The sequence below is a fragment of the Apteryx mantelli genome, chromosome 4 (genome assembly GCF_036417845.1).
Source record: "Apteryx mantelli isolate bAptMan1 chromosome 4, bAptMan1.hap1, whole genome shotgun sequence".
Lineage (NCBI taxonomy): Eukaryota > Metazoa > Chordata > Aves > Apterygiformes > Apterygidae > Apteryx > Apteryx mantelli.
Genome location: NC_089981.1, coordinates 76,882,812 through 76,899,673, shown reverse-complemented (window position 1 = coordinate 76,899,673; position 16,862 = coordinate 76,882,812). Strand labels below are relative to the sequence as shown.

Sequence of the window (16,862 nt, the reverse complement as noted above, 5' to 3'; positions counted from 1 at the left end):
TGATCTGATGCTTTTACAGTGCAAAAATATAAGAGCCTGATTTGCAAATCTTTAAAGCAAATGCTTCTCCAGTAAAATCAGTGGAGTAGCACCCATTTACTGCCATGATATGATCAATCCTAAACACCAATTCTGACCTATGACAGATGTCATGCAAGAAAATCACTAAATGCGTGCGCTGGAACACCACCTTGTTTTGTAGATTTAATACTGCATTAAAGTAAGATATTCTGTATTTTAATAATTATAAGTACCAAATTATGCCATAGGCTACTAATATGCAACAAATCTAGCTAGGTTACCAGTTGGATGTCTTATGAGCCATACCTAGCCATGGTTTGTCCTCTATTCATGCTGCAGGGTACGAAATTCCTGGGTGCCAACCTGCCTATGGCAACCTAGAATTCTCCAGGGCAGGCTCGCAAAATCTTCACCTACTCTCTGGGACAGGTAACTAATAAGTGATGTTTTGTGAAGTTATGCATTCTTTCTAACTTTCTGATGTCTGTAAAAATGTTTCATTTCTTCACGTCAGTCTGCAGTCTCTCATCATTCAGTTGCGCTACATTTCTGAACTAGGGGAATGACAGCAGATCTGTTTATTATAGTACCCTAGATGCTTGCTTCAGCCAAGCCTGTAATAATTATTATTAGCATGTATAACAGCTGAAAGTTGTTTAAGAAGCTGCAGAATCCACAGCTTCCTACTATCAGTTAAAGTTTTTTTCTGGTGGAGTAGTTCTTACAGTTCAGATGCTTGAATTCCATTGCTGATACCAGAGTTATTTGGGCAGTTTACCTACCTTTCTTAATTGCCAGTATTTATATATTCTTCAGACTCTTTCCTTTATTAGGTTTACATTAATCTTCAGTCTTCTGAAGTAAGGTTTTGTCACTGTTACAGATACAGAGATGGTGAAAGGATGGAGGAGTTATGACTGATTCTAGTTCACATTCCTATGCAGCACATAGTATAAGTTTAACTAATGACTCATTTTTCCATATTTTGCTTAGATTTTCTTCTCCTTTTCCATTGAATTTATCCTTTGTTCTTTGTTGCTTGACATTATTACGAGCTGCAGGTAGGTGGAAGAAATATCATTCACTAATCCTATAGTTTTCACTCAAATATGAAATATTGTAATATATTTCCAAGTAGGAAATTAATTAGATAAAAATAATGACAGAATAAGCTTTAGAGTGCCTTCTTTCAGTCGTTTGATTTTCTGTAAATAACATTTGTGAATTTTCACCTTAAGAACGTTGCTACTATTGGAAAGACATAAATAAAATTCTTTCAGTATTTCTTGGCATGACATTTACTCTCTACAGAGTAAAAACACAACAATCTTGGAGAAGTGATTTAAATTCCTGTTTTGCAGTCCCTGTGGCTCTGCACGTGCATTCTATTTTTACCTGGTTTTAGATGAGGCAGATATAAGAATAGCTTTGTTCTGCTGCTTGTCCTTGTTAAAGCCAGGAGGTGACCAGTAAACCCAAATATAAACAGCACTTGTACAACTTTTTTTTTTCAAAATGTAGAATGTTTGACCCTGATTTCAATTTGATTGAATATTTGGAAGTCTTTTAAAATCAGAACAAATTTGCACAGCCATAGTGTAATCGCTGAGTTTGATCATATGTGGTGTTTTAAAAGGATGCCTGTGAGGAAGTTCTGAGTCTTGAGATGACATTTAGTAGCCTTTCTGTATGGTTCTTTAAAAAAAGAAATCTTTTTTCTTACCATCGCTGTCCATTTATAGTCCTAATTTTCAAACAAAAATGAGCTTATTCTTATAGAGGAAGATACCACAGCTTATCTCCAAGTACTCCAAAACTTAAAGTGCACAAACCCAGGATTTTAGGTCAGGGGATTTAGCCATTTCAGAGAATAAATGGACTGAGATTGAAAGATGATTCTCATTTTTTCCCCTACTTTTTAAAAAGCTCAGAAGGATCTAATTTTTTAAAATATATTTTAGTGTTTCCTCTATGCTTACTTTTTTCCTTCTTGTTTATTGATCCAAATCTTATCCACAGTGGTTCAACATACCTAAATTTTAAAAAATATATCTGGAGACTTGTTTTTCAATTATATTTGAAAACATCGGCTTGCTGAAGGAAGCAAGAACGGTTGTTTTTGAAAGTGAAAGACAGTGAGTATGACAACTGTCAGCACTTACAAAATGAGGGTAGATTCTATTTTATTCAGCCTGGTGCACCTTAATCTTAAAAAAACTAACCAGAAAACAACAAAAAGCTCAGTTAAAAAAACAAGTCTCAATTAACCAAGAATGTTAAAGTGGTCCAATTAGAGGATTGTAGGCTCTGTTTAGGTAATTCATAACTCAAGGCACAAGAGGAAAGCCTGTAGAAAATGAAGCTGCTTCATCACTCTGCATGGTTCTTCAGGGTGCTACATCCCAAGGCTAGATGCAAGGAGGGGGCTCTTGGGTACCCTTTGAGGAAGCACAGCACATACTGCTTTTCACATTGGCACAAGCACCTCTGCAGACACCTGTCTGCTGCCTGATTTGACTGCTGCGCGTCTGCAGAGAGCTCCCTTATTTACTGGTTCATTCCAAAAGCTACAGGAGAGCTAACATCAAGGTGCTGGACTAGTAGAGGGAGTTTGAGGGAAGAGAATCCTGTTCCTTGTCCTTCACTCTACATCCCCAAAGACAACAAAGCAGAATCTTATACAGGAAAGCCAGTTCAGCTGAGTGAGCAAGATAAAACAGATTTGACTGGACTAGTAAATCATGACATTAGGTTAGGAGGAAGGTTGTATGAAATGATGGCACAACATGCTGAGCAGTGGTGAACTTGCTATAGGTGAACTCATTTAGACTGTTGCAGAATAGGAAACTTCTGAGTTAACAAGTCCTAAAATAGTGTGATAGAATGTATAAAACAATGTAAGGCTCAAAATAATCAGCCAAATATGACAGATGGCAATTTCTTTCTCTTTTTTTCTTCTTTTTTTCCCTGTAATATCAAGTTGATCAAAGAGCTGAGGATCATTTATTACTGTAGGAAAACTAAAAATACCTTGAAATATTCAGGCAAAATAAGTTCATTCAGATAAAAGCTGGTGGTTCTCATTGGTCCCATTCAACACATCATACATGAATTTGTGTGTAGTAATAGTTTCCCTCAGAATCTAAATTACATGTGCACTGCTGAGAATTTGGGTGCGTCAAGGTTAAGGTATATTATTTAATCAGCTTTGTTGTTTGTATCTACAAATCAGTGACCTATTCTACTGGCTAAAAACCTTCCTAAAAGTCTGTAGGGTTCACTTCTGTGGCATCTTGCTTTAGTATTGTCACACAGCCATGTGTGATGGGTGAACTAAGTGATATAAAACAGAGACTGCAATAGAATTGCACCAATAGCTACTAGAAATATCTGAGAGGTCAGTGCTATGTCTCATTCGAAGCAACAGCAACATTATTTCCTATACTATTTAGTAATAATGTTTGGCAAGCACTGACTTTTTTTTAAAGACAGGCACCTACGTATTCAAGTTACGGATATAACACAAGGTCTTTGTATGACTTCTATCACAAAAGAGGATCAGAATACAACTATGACCAGAAATAATTAAAACAATAATTCAGTAATTCCTTCAGTGCAGGCAATATACATTGTTTATAAAGGAAAAAAAAGCAGTGGCATCTGCAGTTCTTCCTCCCTCCAGAACCAAAATGAGTCCCTTGAGCCAGTCACAGATGAATTCTAAGTCAAAGGAAAGAGAAAAGGATTGGGAAAGGAAGGAAATAGCTAAGGTGAGAACAGAGATGATAACCTCTGTCCGTCATCTTATGTCTAGATACTTTATACAAAATGAGATAGGGTCCAAATTCTTTCCTGGTACTAAAGCACATTTCTATACTACACTTCCTCCCTCTCTTTCAACTTCAGTCCTCTAAAAGAAATGGTAAGATATTTTTCAGTTTGCTTCTGGGCAGTGGGTTTCACCCATTCTCTTTATGTGTTAAATAAACAGCACAATCCAGAACAAACCACATTCCTGTTTCAGCACAGCTTGATTCAGATGAATCAGAAAAATAAACAGACAAAAGCAAACGCAAGAAAAGTTTAATAACACAATTAAAATAGAACTTTATAGGCTTGTGAGCTGATGTGGCAGGCTGTCTTCAGTAATTTCCAGAGGGAGTGCTTATCCATGACTACAAACCAAAGCAATCTAGAAGCTGGCCACTAGAAGCTGTAAGGAGAGCTGGTGCAACCGAAGAATGCTTGCTGAATTGCCTGGAGAGTTCTCTTTGGCTTCCAAGTCATAAATTGAAGTCTACCTCTAACTTTGCTACCTCCATTCCTCAATACCTCACTTTTTTTCCCTTCTTCTTTCTCATCACTGCTTAGCAGTCTGGATTCCCTAGTGAGATGCAGTGCAGACTGCTAGGACTCTGCCAAACATTAAAAATCAGGCAATGTCTGTTCAACAGCTTCAAATCATTTTCTGTGTGAGACAGCCCCCCCAATAGCCTTTGTTATAGCAAGATAAAGTATTTGTTACAGTCAGCCCTTTCTCCTGCTTTTCTTATCCTTTTGTACCCTGCAAATATGTAACTCACCATTTTTTCTAGCCAAATGCTTTATGCAAACCTATCAGCCTCTGAATGCCGGAAAATATGGGCACTTACAGAGATGAGCCTGTTTCCAGAGTCATGTCAAGAGCAGAGTCTGGGGAAGCAAACAGTGTGAAGATCCAATCCCTTTTTGGAAGGCTGTTGGTGGCATCCTGGGAATGATCAGTATGGCTATGTCACTACTGCCTTGGACAAATGCTGGCTGAAGTTTGCCACACCAGAAGTTAACTTCCTTCTCTCCCAGCTTCACCAGCTGACTCATTTCACAGGTGCTCCAGAGCACCAGTCAACAATGTGGATTAGGGCATGAACATAAGCAGTGTTCTCCGTTACCATGAGAATATAAACTTACTCTTCCTATCTCTTGAGAATAAGTCAGGAAACATGTATTCCTGCTTGAATTGCATGGTTTTTTTCTTCTCTTGCATCTTTTTTCCCACCTATTCACCCCTTCATTTTCCTGCAACACAGAAAAAAAAAATGGAGTGGGGACAGTCTTTATTCAAACTCACTTAGAATTACTTACCAAACCTAAAAGTATGTAGTTAATGGTATGTATTTAAGTCACTGACTCTAAGAAGAGTCTACCAGAGTGAGCTGAAGTCAGTCAGTCCTCACAGACTTTAGGGAGAGTCTAATAGAAGCACTAGGAGACAGACTGGAAGAAGGTGGAGATTATAACATTTTCTGCTATTTCCACTGTTTCACACTACTTGAGTCACCTTTGAATTTAGGCACAAGTCTCACAGGTTTTCTCTGTGAGACTTCTCTTTCTTTTCTTCATTTCCCACATACAGCCATCCTGGCTTCACTCAGGTATTTAACCTCAAAAGTGTCTCAGAAACAAAACTGGTGATCTTGCTAATAGGAAATGGAAATGCATTTTGAAGACTCCAGATCCAAATCAAGTCAACAGAAATGTTAAATCAGTCCTCATAGATCTGACTCAGCTCCTCAATCTCTGTGCAGCCGTGTACCAAGTGTAGCACTGGGCTAGCCAGCGCAGCTGCATGTGATACGCAGTGCATGTCCTGATTTATAATTCTAAGTTCTTTCCTCTTCATGAACTGTTCTGCAGCCTGGATTCCCTGGTGCTCTGCAGAATAAAATACTCCCCAGATGGAGGTCTGGATTCTCACTGTTCATTTTCATTTGCCCTTTACAGTTTTCGGCACACTGGGGGAATCACAATTGCCTGGAGAAGAAACTTCATTTAAAATAATCAAAACACCTTCAGTGTCTATTTCTGAAAGTTGTAATTTTATTCATGCTGTTTCTATTCAATCCATTCAGAACCTTAGGTTACGGTTAGTAACTTTAAATAAAGACAATTTTTACGTCTTTATTATGAATATATTCCAAAAAACTTAACCCTGTTCCACTGACAACAGTGTCATTCACTTAAAACAACTCAGTGTTGACAGCTGGTCCTCTAAGGGTTTTTTTGCATGTCAATATGTAACTGAATTTTCATATCTTAATCTCCTCATATTACAGTTAATATTGAATGCTGTTGTTGGATAGGTGGGTCTGTGAGCTCCATATACTTGTTATAGAAGCCATCCCTGCTGCAACCAAGGACTGTTAGGTCAATATAGACAAAATGTAGTGCAGTTTTATTTTTAATTAAGAGGTGCCTCTTTTCTACCTTTTATGAATAAGAAGTCCAGCAAAGTTTAGACACATTTACCATATAATATCTCTTCCTTGGTCTGAATTTTTGATTGACTGAAATATGCAACAGCCAGGTACTCACATCCTAAGTAAAAAAGAGCTGCCTTTCAAATTCCAGCAATATTTATGTTTCAAGGTAACTGCATCAGCTCTCCAAGTGTCATAAATGGACTCTTATGCTTAGGATCTGTCTCACAGCATTTAGAACTTCAGTCACTAAGGAACTCCTTTTTTCTCCCCACCTCCCTTCCAAATTATTCTTTCACGTTTCTGGAAAATCATCTGTCTTCTCTGGTCTAAATTCTGCCAGAATGCCTGAAACCTAAGTAAAGGACTCTTTTACTTGTTTTATGTGTCCATCAGTCATCTGGAAACTATCTGAGCTCCAGATTTGGATCACCCACACATTGTTCTGAAACATATGTACTGGCCTTCCCTCTCCCAACCCAAACCCAATTTAAGGTTGTTTATTTTGAAAATGAGTACTGGAAAGAAAATTCAAATGGTTTAATACTTGCAAATAAACTCCAAAAGCTATATATAATGTACCAAGGAAAGATATGCATGCAATCTGACAGGCAAACTGTTCATTCTCTGAAGTTTCATACTCTGAAGTTTCATACTCTGAAGTAACAAACTTCTTTCAAAGTAATGGAGAAATTTAGTGGATGTGCTGTAGTGAAAAAAAAAAACAGACCTTGGTGAAAATCTCCAAAAAAAGGTGAGCTGAATGAAGTGTGTATGAGTCTGAATTTATGGGAAAATCTCTATTTTAGAACTTGGATATACACTTGCCTGGGCATTTTTTGGACCCAAATACAACAGCTGAATAAAGAGTACCAGGAGCACTGGGATATGTGTACTGGTCTAGGTCTGAGCATCAGGAATTTCTTCTGTTTTCCTAATGAAATGAATTTCAAGTCCGCAGTTGAATTCTCAGTATGGCAACATACCTGGATCTAAATGGGGTAGTTTGCACCCATTGCTTTAATCAGCTGGAGCAAGCGCCATGTTAGCCACAAAAACTACAGACAAGGAAGACAGTTTTAGCATTACCCTTTCAAAATTGTGACCCTGAACATGTAACACGTAATAAAAGCTTGATTAACACAGAAATCCAATTGCTGTTTCATTAAAGATCTTTTCATTAATCTAGAAAATGCTTGTAAAATGCTTGCGCTTCATTTCTCAGCAACTACAAATCTCAAAAGCATTGCTGGAGGCACGACTTCAATGACACAGCTCTCCTCTCCAAGCTATTGCTCCTGGGGTGCATTACAGGTGGGGAAGACAGTGTCCCAGCCCCTCCTCTCCCGCCCAGCTGACTGCCATCGTCTCTTTACTGCTAGACTCAATCCAACGCTCAAAAACTAAAGTAGGGACGTAGGTGTTTACTGTCCCCGAGCCGCACAAGCCGCCTGTTCCCTGAGGCTCACAGAAGCCTCACGCTGTCAGGCTTCCCTTTCGCTCTCCTTCCCAGGAGCAAGTGCACAAACCTGGCTCCAGGCTCTCTCAGTCCCCACCTCCCACGTCGCGCCACTGCTTCTGCTTTTCATTAGCAGTCTAAATCCTCATGTCAAGGCCAGGGTCATAAGCAGTCCTGTGGCCCTTTTCAGAGTCCCCATCTCTCCTGCTCTACAGATTTCTTCACAAGCTTTTTCATCTGCAAGTGCCTATGCAGAGCTGACCTTTTCTGACTGTTCTCTAGATGAAAACCCACCGGAAGAAAAAAAAAATGAAGCTTTTTTTTATTATTTTCCAGAATCTATTTTTCAAATTTCCATCAGTCCTCCCATATTCCTGATCCTATGACGCCCTTTTTAGGATATGACACATCACAGGTGCTAAGCAGATCTGATAAATACTTTTAAAGCATTTAGTGGCTCTATTTTGCAGGCCTCCACACAGTCTAAGCAGACAAGAAAGGGAATACTATTACCTCATCTTATATACGGCATATTGAGTCAGGAAGAGGGGGAGTTATCTGACGAGACGTAGTCATCTATGTCTGAGCTCCTTGACTAAATTCTCTTTGTAATTAATGGAAAGAAACGGGTACTTCCAGATTTGCATCACCTCATCTAAAAGTAGGCTTCTAAAATAGGTCAGATTAATCTCATCCTGATAGTGCTTGTTTGTCACTACAGACTAGAAATAAGAACTACAACTGACCAGCTGGGATTGACGTTTGCGTGTGGTCAGATCAGTCTCACCCTAACTCACTTGTCCAGAATAACACAAGACATTTTTGGCAAAGCCAGGAACAAGATTCAGAGCCCCAAACACCAGTCCAGGTTAGTTCCTACTTACACATTCCTTCTCTCAAGGCAGGATATTTATCCACAAAACACAATCACTTGGATATAGGATTTCACAGCTACATTAAAACTTCTGTTTCACCAGCAAGAAATGAACATTCAATAAGGGTTGTTAGTACGTTTGACATAGATCACTCCTATATCCTCATTTTGCATTCCCTTCACTGCTCATTTCTTTCCTTACACTGTTAATCATATTTTGTTTTGCTTAGTCCTAGAGCTATGTGAAGGAAAGTGATCAGTCCATTCAAGGAGAATTTCATTATCTCAAAAAATGCCATTGCTCCAGTCCGAAACAACAGTGCGAAATCATCTGCAAAGGAAAGCTCTGGGGTGTCAGACAGATGTGAAAGTGCTGCCAAAGCACTTTGACCACTCAGGTGTAGGTGTGGGATTTCCAGGGTACTCCATATGTGTGGCTGCCCCATAGATGTTGACTCTCAGGAAGTAACAGCTCTTCCTCTCTGTGGACTGTCCCAGGGTTACAAGCCCTAGAAAGCCTCCAGCGTCCAGGCAGCTGAACAGCCCCTGCTTTGCAAGACAGCTTTCCTCCATCTTCAGGCCATCTGCCAGGCAGATGAGCTGGCAGGAGATCAGACAGGTAAAGTGAAAACCTGCTCATTTTCCAGCATACCTTCCTAAGAATAGAGCTGTCACCACATGGCATTTCAGCTTTGACTGAAATGCTCTGGTGGAAATATGTTCACCTGGAGCTTTTCCAGCCAGCTCTATAGAGGAATACCAACTGACTGTTGCAGGTTGAGATAGGCACACATTGTCCATCTTCACTGTGTTCATCAGTTGATGCACCTGACCCTATGGCTGAGGCTATGTGAGCAGCACTGACACTTAGCTTAAAGTACAGCTGGGGGAGAACATCTAGAAAAAAAAGTGTTTTGACTGCTCACCATCCTTGGTGGACAGAGGTCTACTGGAGAGAGAGGGGTGAAGCCAGGAACGCAAACATCTCTCTCTTTTCAAGACTTGTACAAGCTAGGATGGTAAATTGCTAACACCGGGAAAATACCAGGAATATTTGGTAATACTTTATTTTCTCAGTTTTCTGTCCTGGCTTGTACAGCCTTCTCATCTTTTTCCTCTAAAATAGACCACTTTTCATTAAATGTAGAACCTGAGTAGTGCTAACTCTCAATTGATAATACCTTCCCTAAACGGCCTCTAAATTGTTGCTGAAGATCAGCTCCTACAACCAGATTCAATAGTGTGGCTTGGTGTCTCTTTGCAAGGGCATTGCCAAAGGGAACAGGGCTTCAAAATCCCTGTCAGGGAGCAATTCCAAATTCAAACCTGGCTATTACTGGAAGTGTTACAATGTTTATGGACACAAATTTTCATGCCAATGTATGTTTTCATATCCATTTTATAGTTTGGAGTTTTTTTATGATGGATGAAAATAATACTTTGGAAAGTCTGAAGACACATTTTTAACAACCTTTAAAGTGACCTCCCTTGAGAGATTTTCTTTCACCAGTCTAAATATTTAAAATTGTACTTACTGTCCTCATTTTTAGAGAAATACTTTAATAAAACAAAATGGATAATGACTTGCAAACCACAGGTTGTCACAGGAGCAGGGGTTTAGAGATCATTAAAAGAAATAGAGAACCACTCATGCAAAAGGTCCTTCTCTACAGGATTTTGGAACCTATCCTGTAATTCCTCACTCGCTCCAGCTGTCTGAGTTCCAGGAAGTCTATGCAATATAAGATTTGCCTTTTCTAAGACATAGCACTACCAGATTTCCACAGACTATTTTCTATTTGCAATTATATCCTATCTTTTCTCCCAGTTGTACTTTTTCCATGGAATTATTTTCTTGGTTTTTAACTCTATAATGAATATATATAATAAAGAACCATGAGGGACAACTAGCCATGAAAGATAAATTATGAGTTAAAATACACTGATTTACAAGCATTAAAAAAATTTGTATGTGACAAGCAGAAACAAAATGCAGCTAGTTCACGGAACTTATAGTTTTGGAGAAAAGGAAAATGCAAAATGGTTAACTTCATGAGTCTATATTTTGACATTGTATTTTTTCTCTTCTTTGCAACCCTGTTTAAATTACCATTACCAAATTTACAGTGGTACATATCAAAAATTGAAACATTCATTATGAAAAGCCCAGACTTCTAGAACAAAAAAAGTATGCAATAAAGCATAAGGAGAGAGAATTCAGGCATTGCATTATGTGATAATACTGGAAGCTAGCAGTGAGGGGGAAGTTTTTCAGAGAAAGAACATCTATTTCATGAAAAACTCAAGAAAAAGTTTATGAAATACCTTAGATTTGTATAAAACAAAATTTGGGCCTCTGACCCTCATGTTAGAGGTACTAAAGCTGACTCATTGTATGTTTTTCCTCTGTCTACTGTTTCTCTCACTTGTCTTGCCTTTGTTTCTCAGGTGTTTGTTCATATATAACTGGAAGCAGGAGAAAACAATAGGCTTTACTTCAAACCAGTAATATAACTAGACAAAGCTCAATTCATGCACAAATCTACACTGTAGATAACCCTGGGAATCTCACCAGTGTTATACCCATTGGCACCCATTCTGTGGTTTCAGTCCCAGGTCAGGAAAATTGTTCTATTTGTGCCAATAGATGGGCTATCATAAGCATGAGTTTCACTCTGTCACTGCTTAAAGTTAAGTATCTTTTCAGAAATTTCTTGACTCAGAAACAATATAAGCAGATGCTTAAGTGCTTTTCCCAACTGGGTTTTTTTTTTCAGAAAATGGCTATAAATTTCCTGCCGTTCAGCATATTTTTGTCAGAACATGATTTCTTTGTTTCTAAAATTTTTAGCTTTCTGTCTAGTAACTTGTATTTTAGTAATGATTTATTGTTATATACTTGCCACCCATTGCAGTTAAAATCAATAATTCCTCTTAAGAACAGCCAGCCAGTTTCAGATCTACAAGATGAATCAATGCACACATTGAGCAGGAGTTCTGCTAGGTTTGGGAAGTTTTTTTTCATGTTCTAAAAATGAACATTTCAGGCTGCCATCCTGTCTTTCTAGCTTGGGCAGCAGTGAGCAGAAATAATGCTCTCTCACAGTATGGACAGCCAGCCTTTTCAGAATTATGTTTTGCTGAATGAGAAGAACTTTGAGCTTTGAAGTTGCCTAAATTATGCCTTATCCACCCTGTTTTTGTTTTTTTTTAACAAAGTTGCAGCTATGATTTACTAACCAAAGCATTATATGAAAGAAGGCATCTATACATACTCTTTCAGTAAAGTTCATTACAATGTGCTTGATTTTAATGAGATTAATAATCCCAGGCTGAAAGCAAAGAATTCAAGAATACAAACATTTCACGGTGAACTGCAAGGAGACAAAAGGCTGAGCTTGAAGTTAAGTTTATTCTTTAACATTTTGCTGAACCAGGACCCTAGCGCAAGTCTCAGACTGCCAAAGCCCAACTCTTCGAAAGCAGTTCAGAGCTGAATTCCAAAGTATGCGTGAGCAGCTCAGCACAAAGCACTGCCTGCCGCCTAAGGAGCAATATTTACCCAGAGATGAAATTTTGAACTCCAAATTCCTCCACATAGACAAGCCTAGGCACATGAACATATGCACAAGCATCTTCATTTGAGGTGCTAGCTGCTTTGCTCCTGCTTACGTTTCGTACAATTCACACCCAAAGTGAGAAGGTACCTAAATTGGGAAGCTGGAGTCAAGGATATAGAACATTAACTTCCATCTATTTCCCCTTTTGTTAACCAGTCACTTGCTATCACTGATTTATCACATTCCTGGTGTTCCCGTTATATATGTACTGCTTATATGTACTGCTACGGCCCCTCAACACCCCAAAGGTCAAACTGCCTGTGGCCAAAACTCCCTAGCGTAGCAGGATAGTGTAAGCATCCCCTGGCCAGACCTAGCATGCATGAACCGCACTCGTCCAGCACAAAGCAGCAGCCTGGACATTTTTATTCAAAATGACAGCTTGAGGACCTGTTGTCTGCTTTTTGTGCAGATCCTAATGGTTAGATTTCTAGAATGGCAGAAGACCTGAGATCAAGTTCCTCTTCACTGTAAACAGTTTTGAAGCCCTAACTTCCCCTTCATAGGAGAAAATCCAGACTGCCTGGCTATAGGAAGTAAAAGTGACCACTCTTCTTTCCTAAGTTGGGCACATAAGTAGCAAGAACAAGGGGCCAGAAGCAGAGCAAGTGAAAGGCAATATGATGTGGCAGCCTCATGATTCAGGACAGGCAGAAATGAGGGTTCAGATGCTAATTTCCCTATATAATGTTTTAGTTTTATTCACCGAGTGAAATATAAAAACTAAATGATTGTATTAACTGGAGCTGCATTTAATGTCTGAATTAGAATATATTATTTTAAGAGAATATAACTACAAGTGGTAATCTAAGTATAACTGTAACCACGCAATATGTGTAATTGAAACAGAGCACTGTGTTGGCAAAACATTAGACAGTTTCCTAGATCTAAGCTGCATGGATCAAGTAAGCAGCAATTCTAAAGCTTTTCCATTAACTTACTGAAGCTCCTATCTCACTTTGTAGAAGAGAAGACAGTCACACAAGCCAGCCCAGATAAGTATTTCTTGAGGAACAGCATGTTGTCCCCAACTCTTTTGTTTAATTATAGATCCAAAACATTATTCTACTGATGCTGGCAGCACTACTGACTTAACATCAAAGGGAATCAGGATTTGCCATTATTTTCTGAAATAGTATTTTTAGCATATGTTTAAAAACAAGCAAGTTAATTCACAGTGCATCATGTGGTAGTCCTTTTGTCTCTAGGTGATGGCAGACTCCAATTCTGCCAAGTCTTAGCACTCCCAGCCGGAGCCAAGGGAACAGTTCAATCCCAGCAGCGGCTGCAGTGTCTGTACCCAATTACAGTCACGCCTAGAGATACCAGCTCCAACTGGAGCCATGTCTTGCTGTGCACTTGGCAAACGTATTATAAAAATGAAGAGCTTACAAACTAAATAGACAAAGAGGAAAGATCTCCATTGTGCAGGTGGAGAATTGAGGCAACAGGAGACCTATTCACCTGAAGTCACACAGTCGGTCCCTGGTAAAGCAGGGAATGGGTTCCTAGGATCCTCATTTCAAATCCAGATGGACAATTTGGGGGCAGGTGGCACCTTGCCCTCCAGAATAAAATTTTTGCATGGATTTCTTTTGCTTTATGATATCTTACTTCCTAACTAGACACAAAACAACAAAGTGAAAAATCTCCTCTCTGTCTCCAAGTATTTTGTCAAGAAAATAGTATAAATGAAGCTAGCTTACAAGCAGGGCATAAGTCCTTTGTTAATAAAAGTACTGTGAAAAATCAGGGTCACACCTGTGTCTAGGAAGCATTTGCTCCCAAGTAAGTGGCAAAATGGGAAAAGAGCCATTACTTGAAAATTATAATAATAATAATTATTATTATTAGAATTACCATTCTCTAGAGGAAATACTGAATGATAACAATAGTAGCAGCTCTCTGGCTAGGGATTAGGGTGCAAATTTGAACAAATAACACAAAATCTCCTTTCTCCAAAAAATATATTATAACCTGGAGTACTGGCAAGGAAGTATTTTGCACAGTTTATTTACAGTCACTGCTCTATAAATATCTTTCTTTGACTTCAGTCACAGTATTTTTAGGTAATTCTAAATGAAAGATGCTATGTGAAATGAAACTCTAAACTGTATTTTGTTTTTACTGAGGATTCTTCCACAAAGTATTGCATTATGGCTAATGAGATATTAGCAATGAATGCGCTAGAAAGGACAGATGGGAAGATAGTCAACTGTCTAAATCAGAAGATTTGTAAAGTGCAGTAAACAAATTATTAAGTACACTTCTGTGGCTTAATGCCAGTCTATACTTCAGGGAACTGGTCAAACAGTGGATCATGAAAAGCTTTTCTGGAGCAGCTAAATTCTACAGCTGTGGTCTTTGTCTTTCTAGTACTTTGCAAGAACAGAAGGGGGAATTACGAAAGCGTCTATCATACACCACCCATAAACTGGAAATGCTTGAAACGGAATTTGATTCTACACGTCAGTATCTTGAAATAGAATTGAGACGTGCTCAGGAGGAACTTGAAAAAGTAACTGAAAAACTGAGAAGGTTAGTAACTACCTTTTCTGAAATAAACAGAATTATTAGGAATTTCAAGTGGCTGTGTTAAATCCATATAGCTAAGTACAATGCAAGCCTATATTCTCAAATATACATTATTTATTGTTTATTGATTGCACAATGTGTTTACACATTGAATATATATTTCACTTATCTGAATATATATTACATATCACATACAAAGTTATTTACATGTGATATGTAACGTCTGTACTGAAAGTACAATTAAAGTATATGTATAGGTACATATATGACATTGTTTATATGTAAACATATGTGTGGGGTATGCTATTTGTGTTATGCATACAAAGATTATAAACACATTGCATATATATGTAGGTATATATAAATGTATTTAATGAGTTTGGCTACACACTTTCAGTTTTTACCCTCCATTGCACTGACACAAGAGAATAGAATTTGGCCTTCCTTTTCTCAAAGCTGAGACTTTATGTTCAACATATACAATATTATGGCATTTCACCTTACGCTGTAGCAAATCATTCAATGTTTTGTCCCAGGTAGAATGCAATAATACTGAAAACTTATTGTATAAAATTATTAAAGCTGTGGTACAGAGCTATTGTAAATCACAAGCCCAGTTAATGGCAAATTATAATAAGCATGCACTCCTGACTTTTATGGCACTGATTAAAATGTAGTGTAATCTAGCTTTAAATTTATCAGGGCTTCTTAACACCCCTTCTTTTATTTGTTTGCAAAACTTCTGAATCTATGGAAATCCATTTCTTCAGGAATGTATTTGCATTTCTTGTGAGGACTTTCCTAAACTCATATGGATAATTAAACTCATATGGATAATTATATGGACAATTTGGTTCAATTCACAGAAAGAGCCAAAACAAAATTCAAAAGAAATCATTCCAGGGCTATACCCAAAGAATTTATTTTTTCAGTTTTCACAGAGGACAAAAACCAAAACAAAACAAAACTAGAAACAACCAACAAATTGTTACAACCAAACCATTTTATTCAAATTTTGAAAACAAATAGGCTTTAAGTCTCAAATTAGGAAACATCCCAGTGTGGGTTTGTAACTTATATGCTTCCCTAACTGGAAAGGCTTCTTAAACCAAGACCAAAATGGGTGTCATGATGATTTTGAAATGTACACACATCTATCAAGAGCAGTCCAAAGGCTGTCCATGGTGTTTTCTTAGCAGCAATATGATTTTTTCCTATCACTTCATTAAAAGTAGAGCTACTGAAAGTAACCTCAGTCTTCAGGCAATTTTCTTCCAATATATTACTGCTTTAACAACAGGGAACACTGATACCTTTTTTCTCTTGAAATGTTATTTCAGGCATAGTTGTCATAAATTCTGTGTCATATTTATCGGAGGGCTGGCCATCCCATTCTTGTTAAACAAAGGGGCAAATACAGTCTCTATTAAAGTCACTAAGAGACCTCCTATCAACTTCATTGGACACTGATTTAAGCACCCTTCAAAATTAGGCAAGAAAGTATTTTGCTCTTCGCAAAGTCTAATACCTGTAGAGAGTCACTAAACATCAGATCAGTAGAACTGACTTTCCAATATTCTACTTGAACATCTTTTCATATTTTGAAGAAAATTTATATTAAAAATTATGTTTCAGGCAGGTGATTACTCCCCTGAAGACATCTCACACTGGAAGTCCAAAATGTTTTACAAGGTGAGCTTTAGAAATGTTTCTATTGAGAATAGCAAGGCATACCACAAGTTGAACTAGATTTCTCAGTCTGGTAAAAGATAATGTCTGAAACAAAACTGTCATCCAAAAGAGTGTCAGCAACATGTCAAAGAGAAAAATGAGCGTGAGAAAACAGGGAACTATAATTAGTTTCAATAATGTGTCTCCTGCTTTATTCACTTCACAGGGAGAGAAATTCAATCCCCCATAATAAATGAGCCCAGTGTAACATGATGCCACTCATATAGTAGAGAACATTTCTATTATTAAACTTGCACCACCTTTGAGTGCAGAATTTTTCTGAAAGGCTGAATGGCCATTCTTTTCTACTCCTTTCTGAAAGCCTTTACCTTGTTAGTTTATCCAGAATTAACTGTGTTGCTGACAGGCCTCCTCTCTCTTAC

The 16,862-nt window shown here is 38.1% G+C and overlaps 1 protein-coding gene and 1 long non-coding RNA gene across 2 annotated transcripts in view; one reads left to right on the top strand and one right to left on the bottom strand.

The window, feature by feature from the left end:
* BEGAIN (brain enriched guanylate kinase associated) overlaps positions 1-16,862 on the top strand; it is a 151,399-nt gene that overhangs the window by 75,222 nt on the left and 59,315 nt on the right. The window contains exons 3-5 of the mRNA XM_067294973.1: positions 361-450; positions 14,590-14,751; positions 16,384-16,440. Of these exons, the coding sequence (XP_067151074.1) occupies positions 361-450; positions 14,590-14,751; positions 16,384-16,440 (309 nt within the window). The remainder of the gene's footprint in view (positions 1-360; positions 451-14,589; positions 14,752-16,383; positions 16,441-16,862) is intronic.
* The window catches only part of LOC136991762 (uncharacterized), an 85,149-nt gene continuing 73,290 nt past the window's right edge, over positions 5,004-16,862 (bottom strand). The window contains exon 3 of the long non-coding RNA XR_010883958.1: positions 5,004-5,079. This is a non-coding gene — a long non-coding RNA (uncharacterized lncRNA). The remainder of the gene's footprint in view (positions 5,080-16,862) is intronic.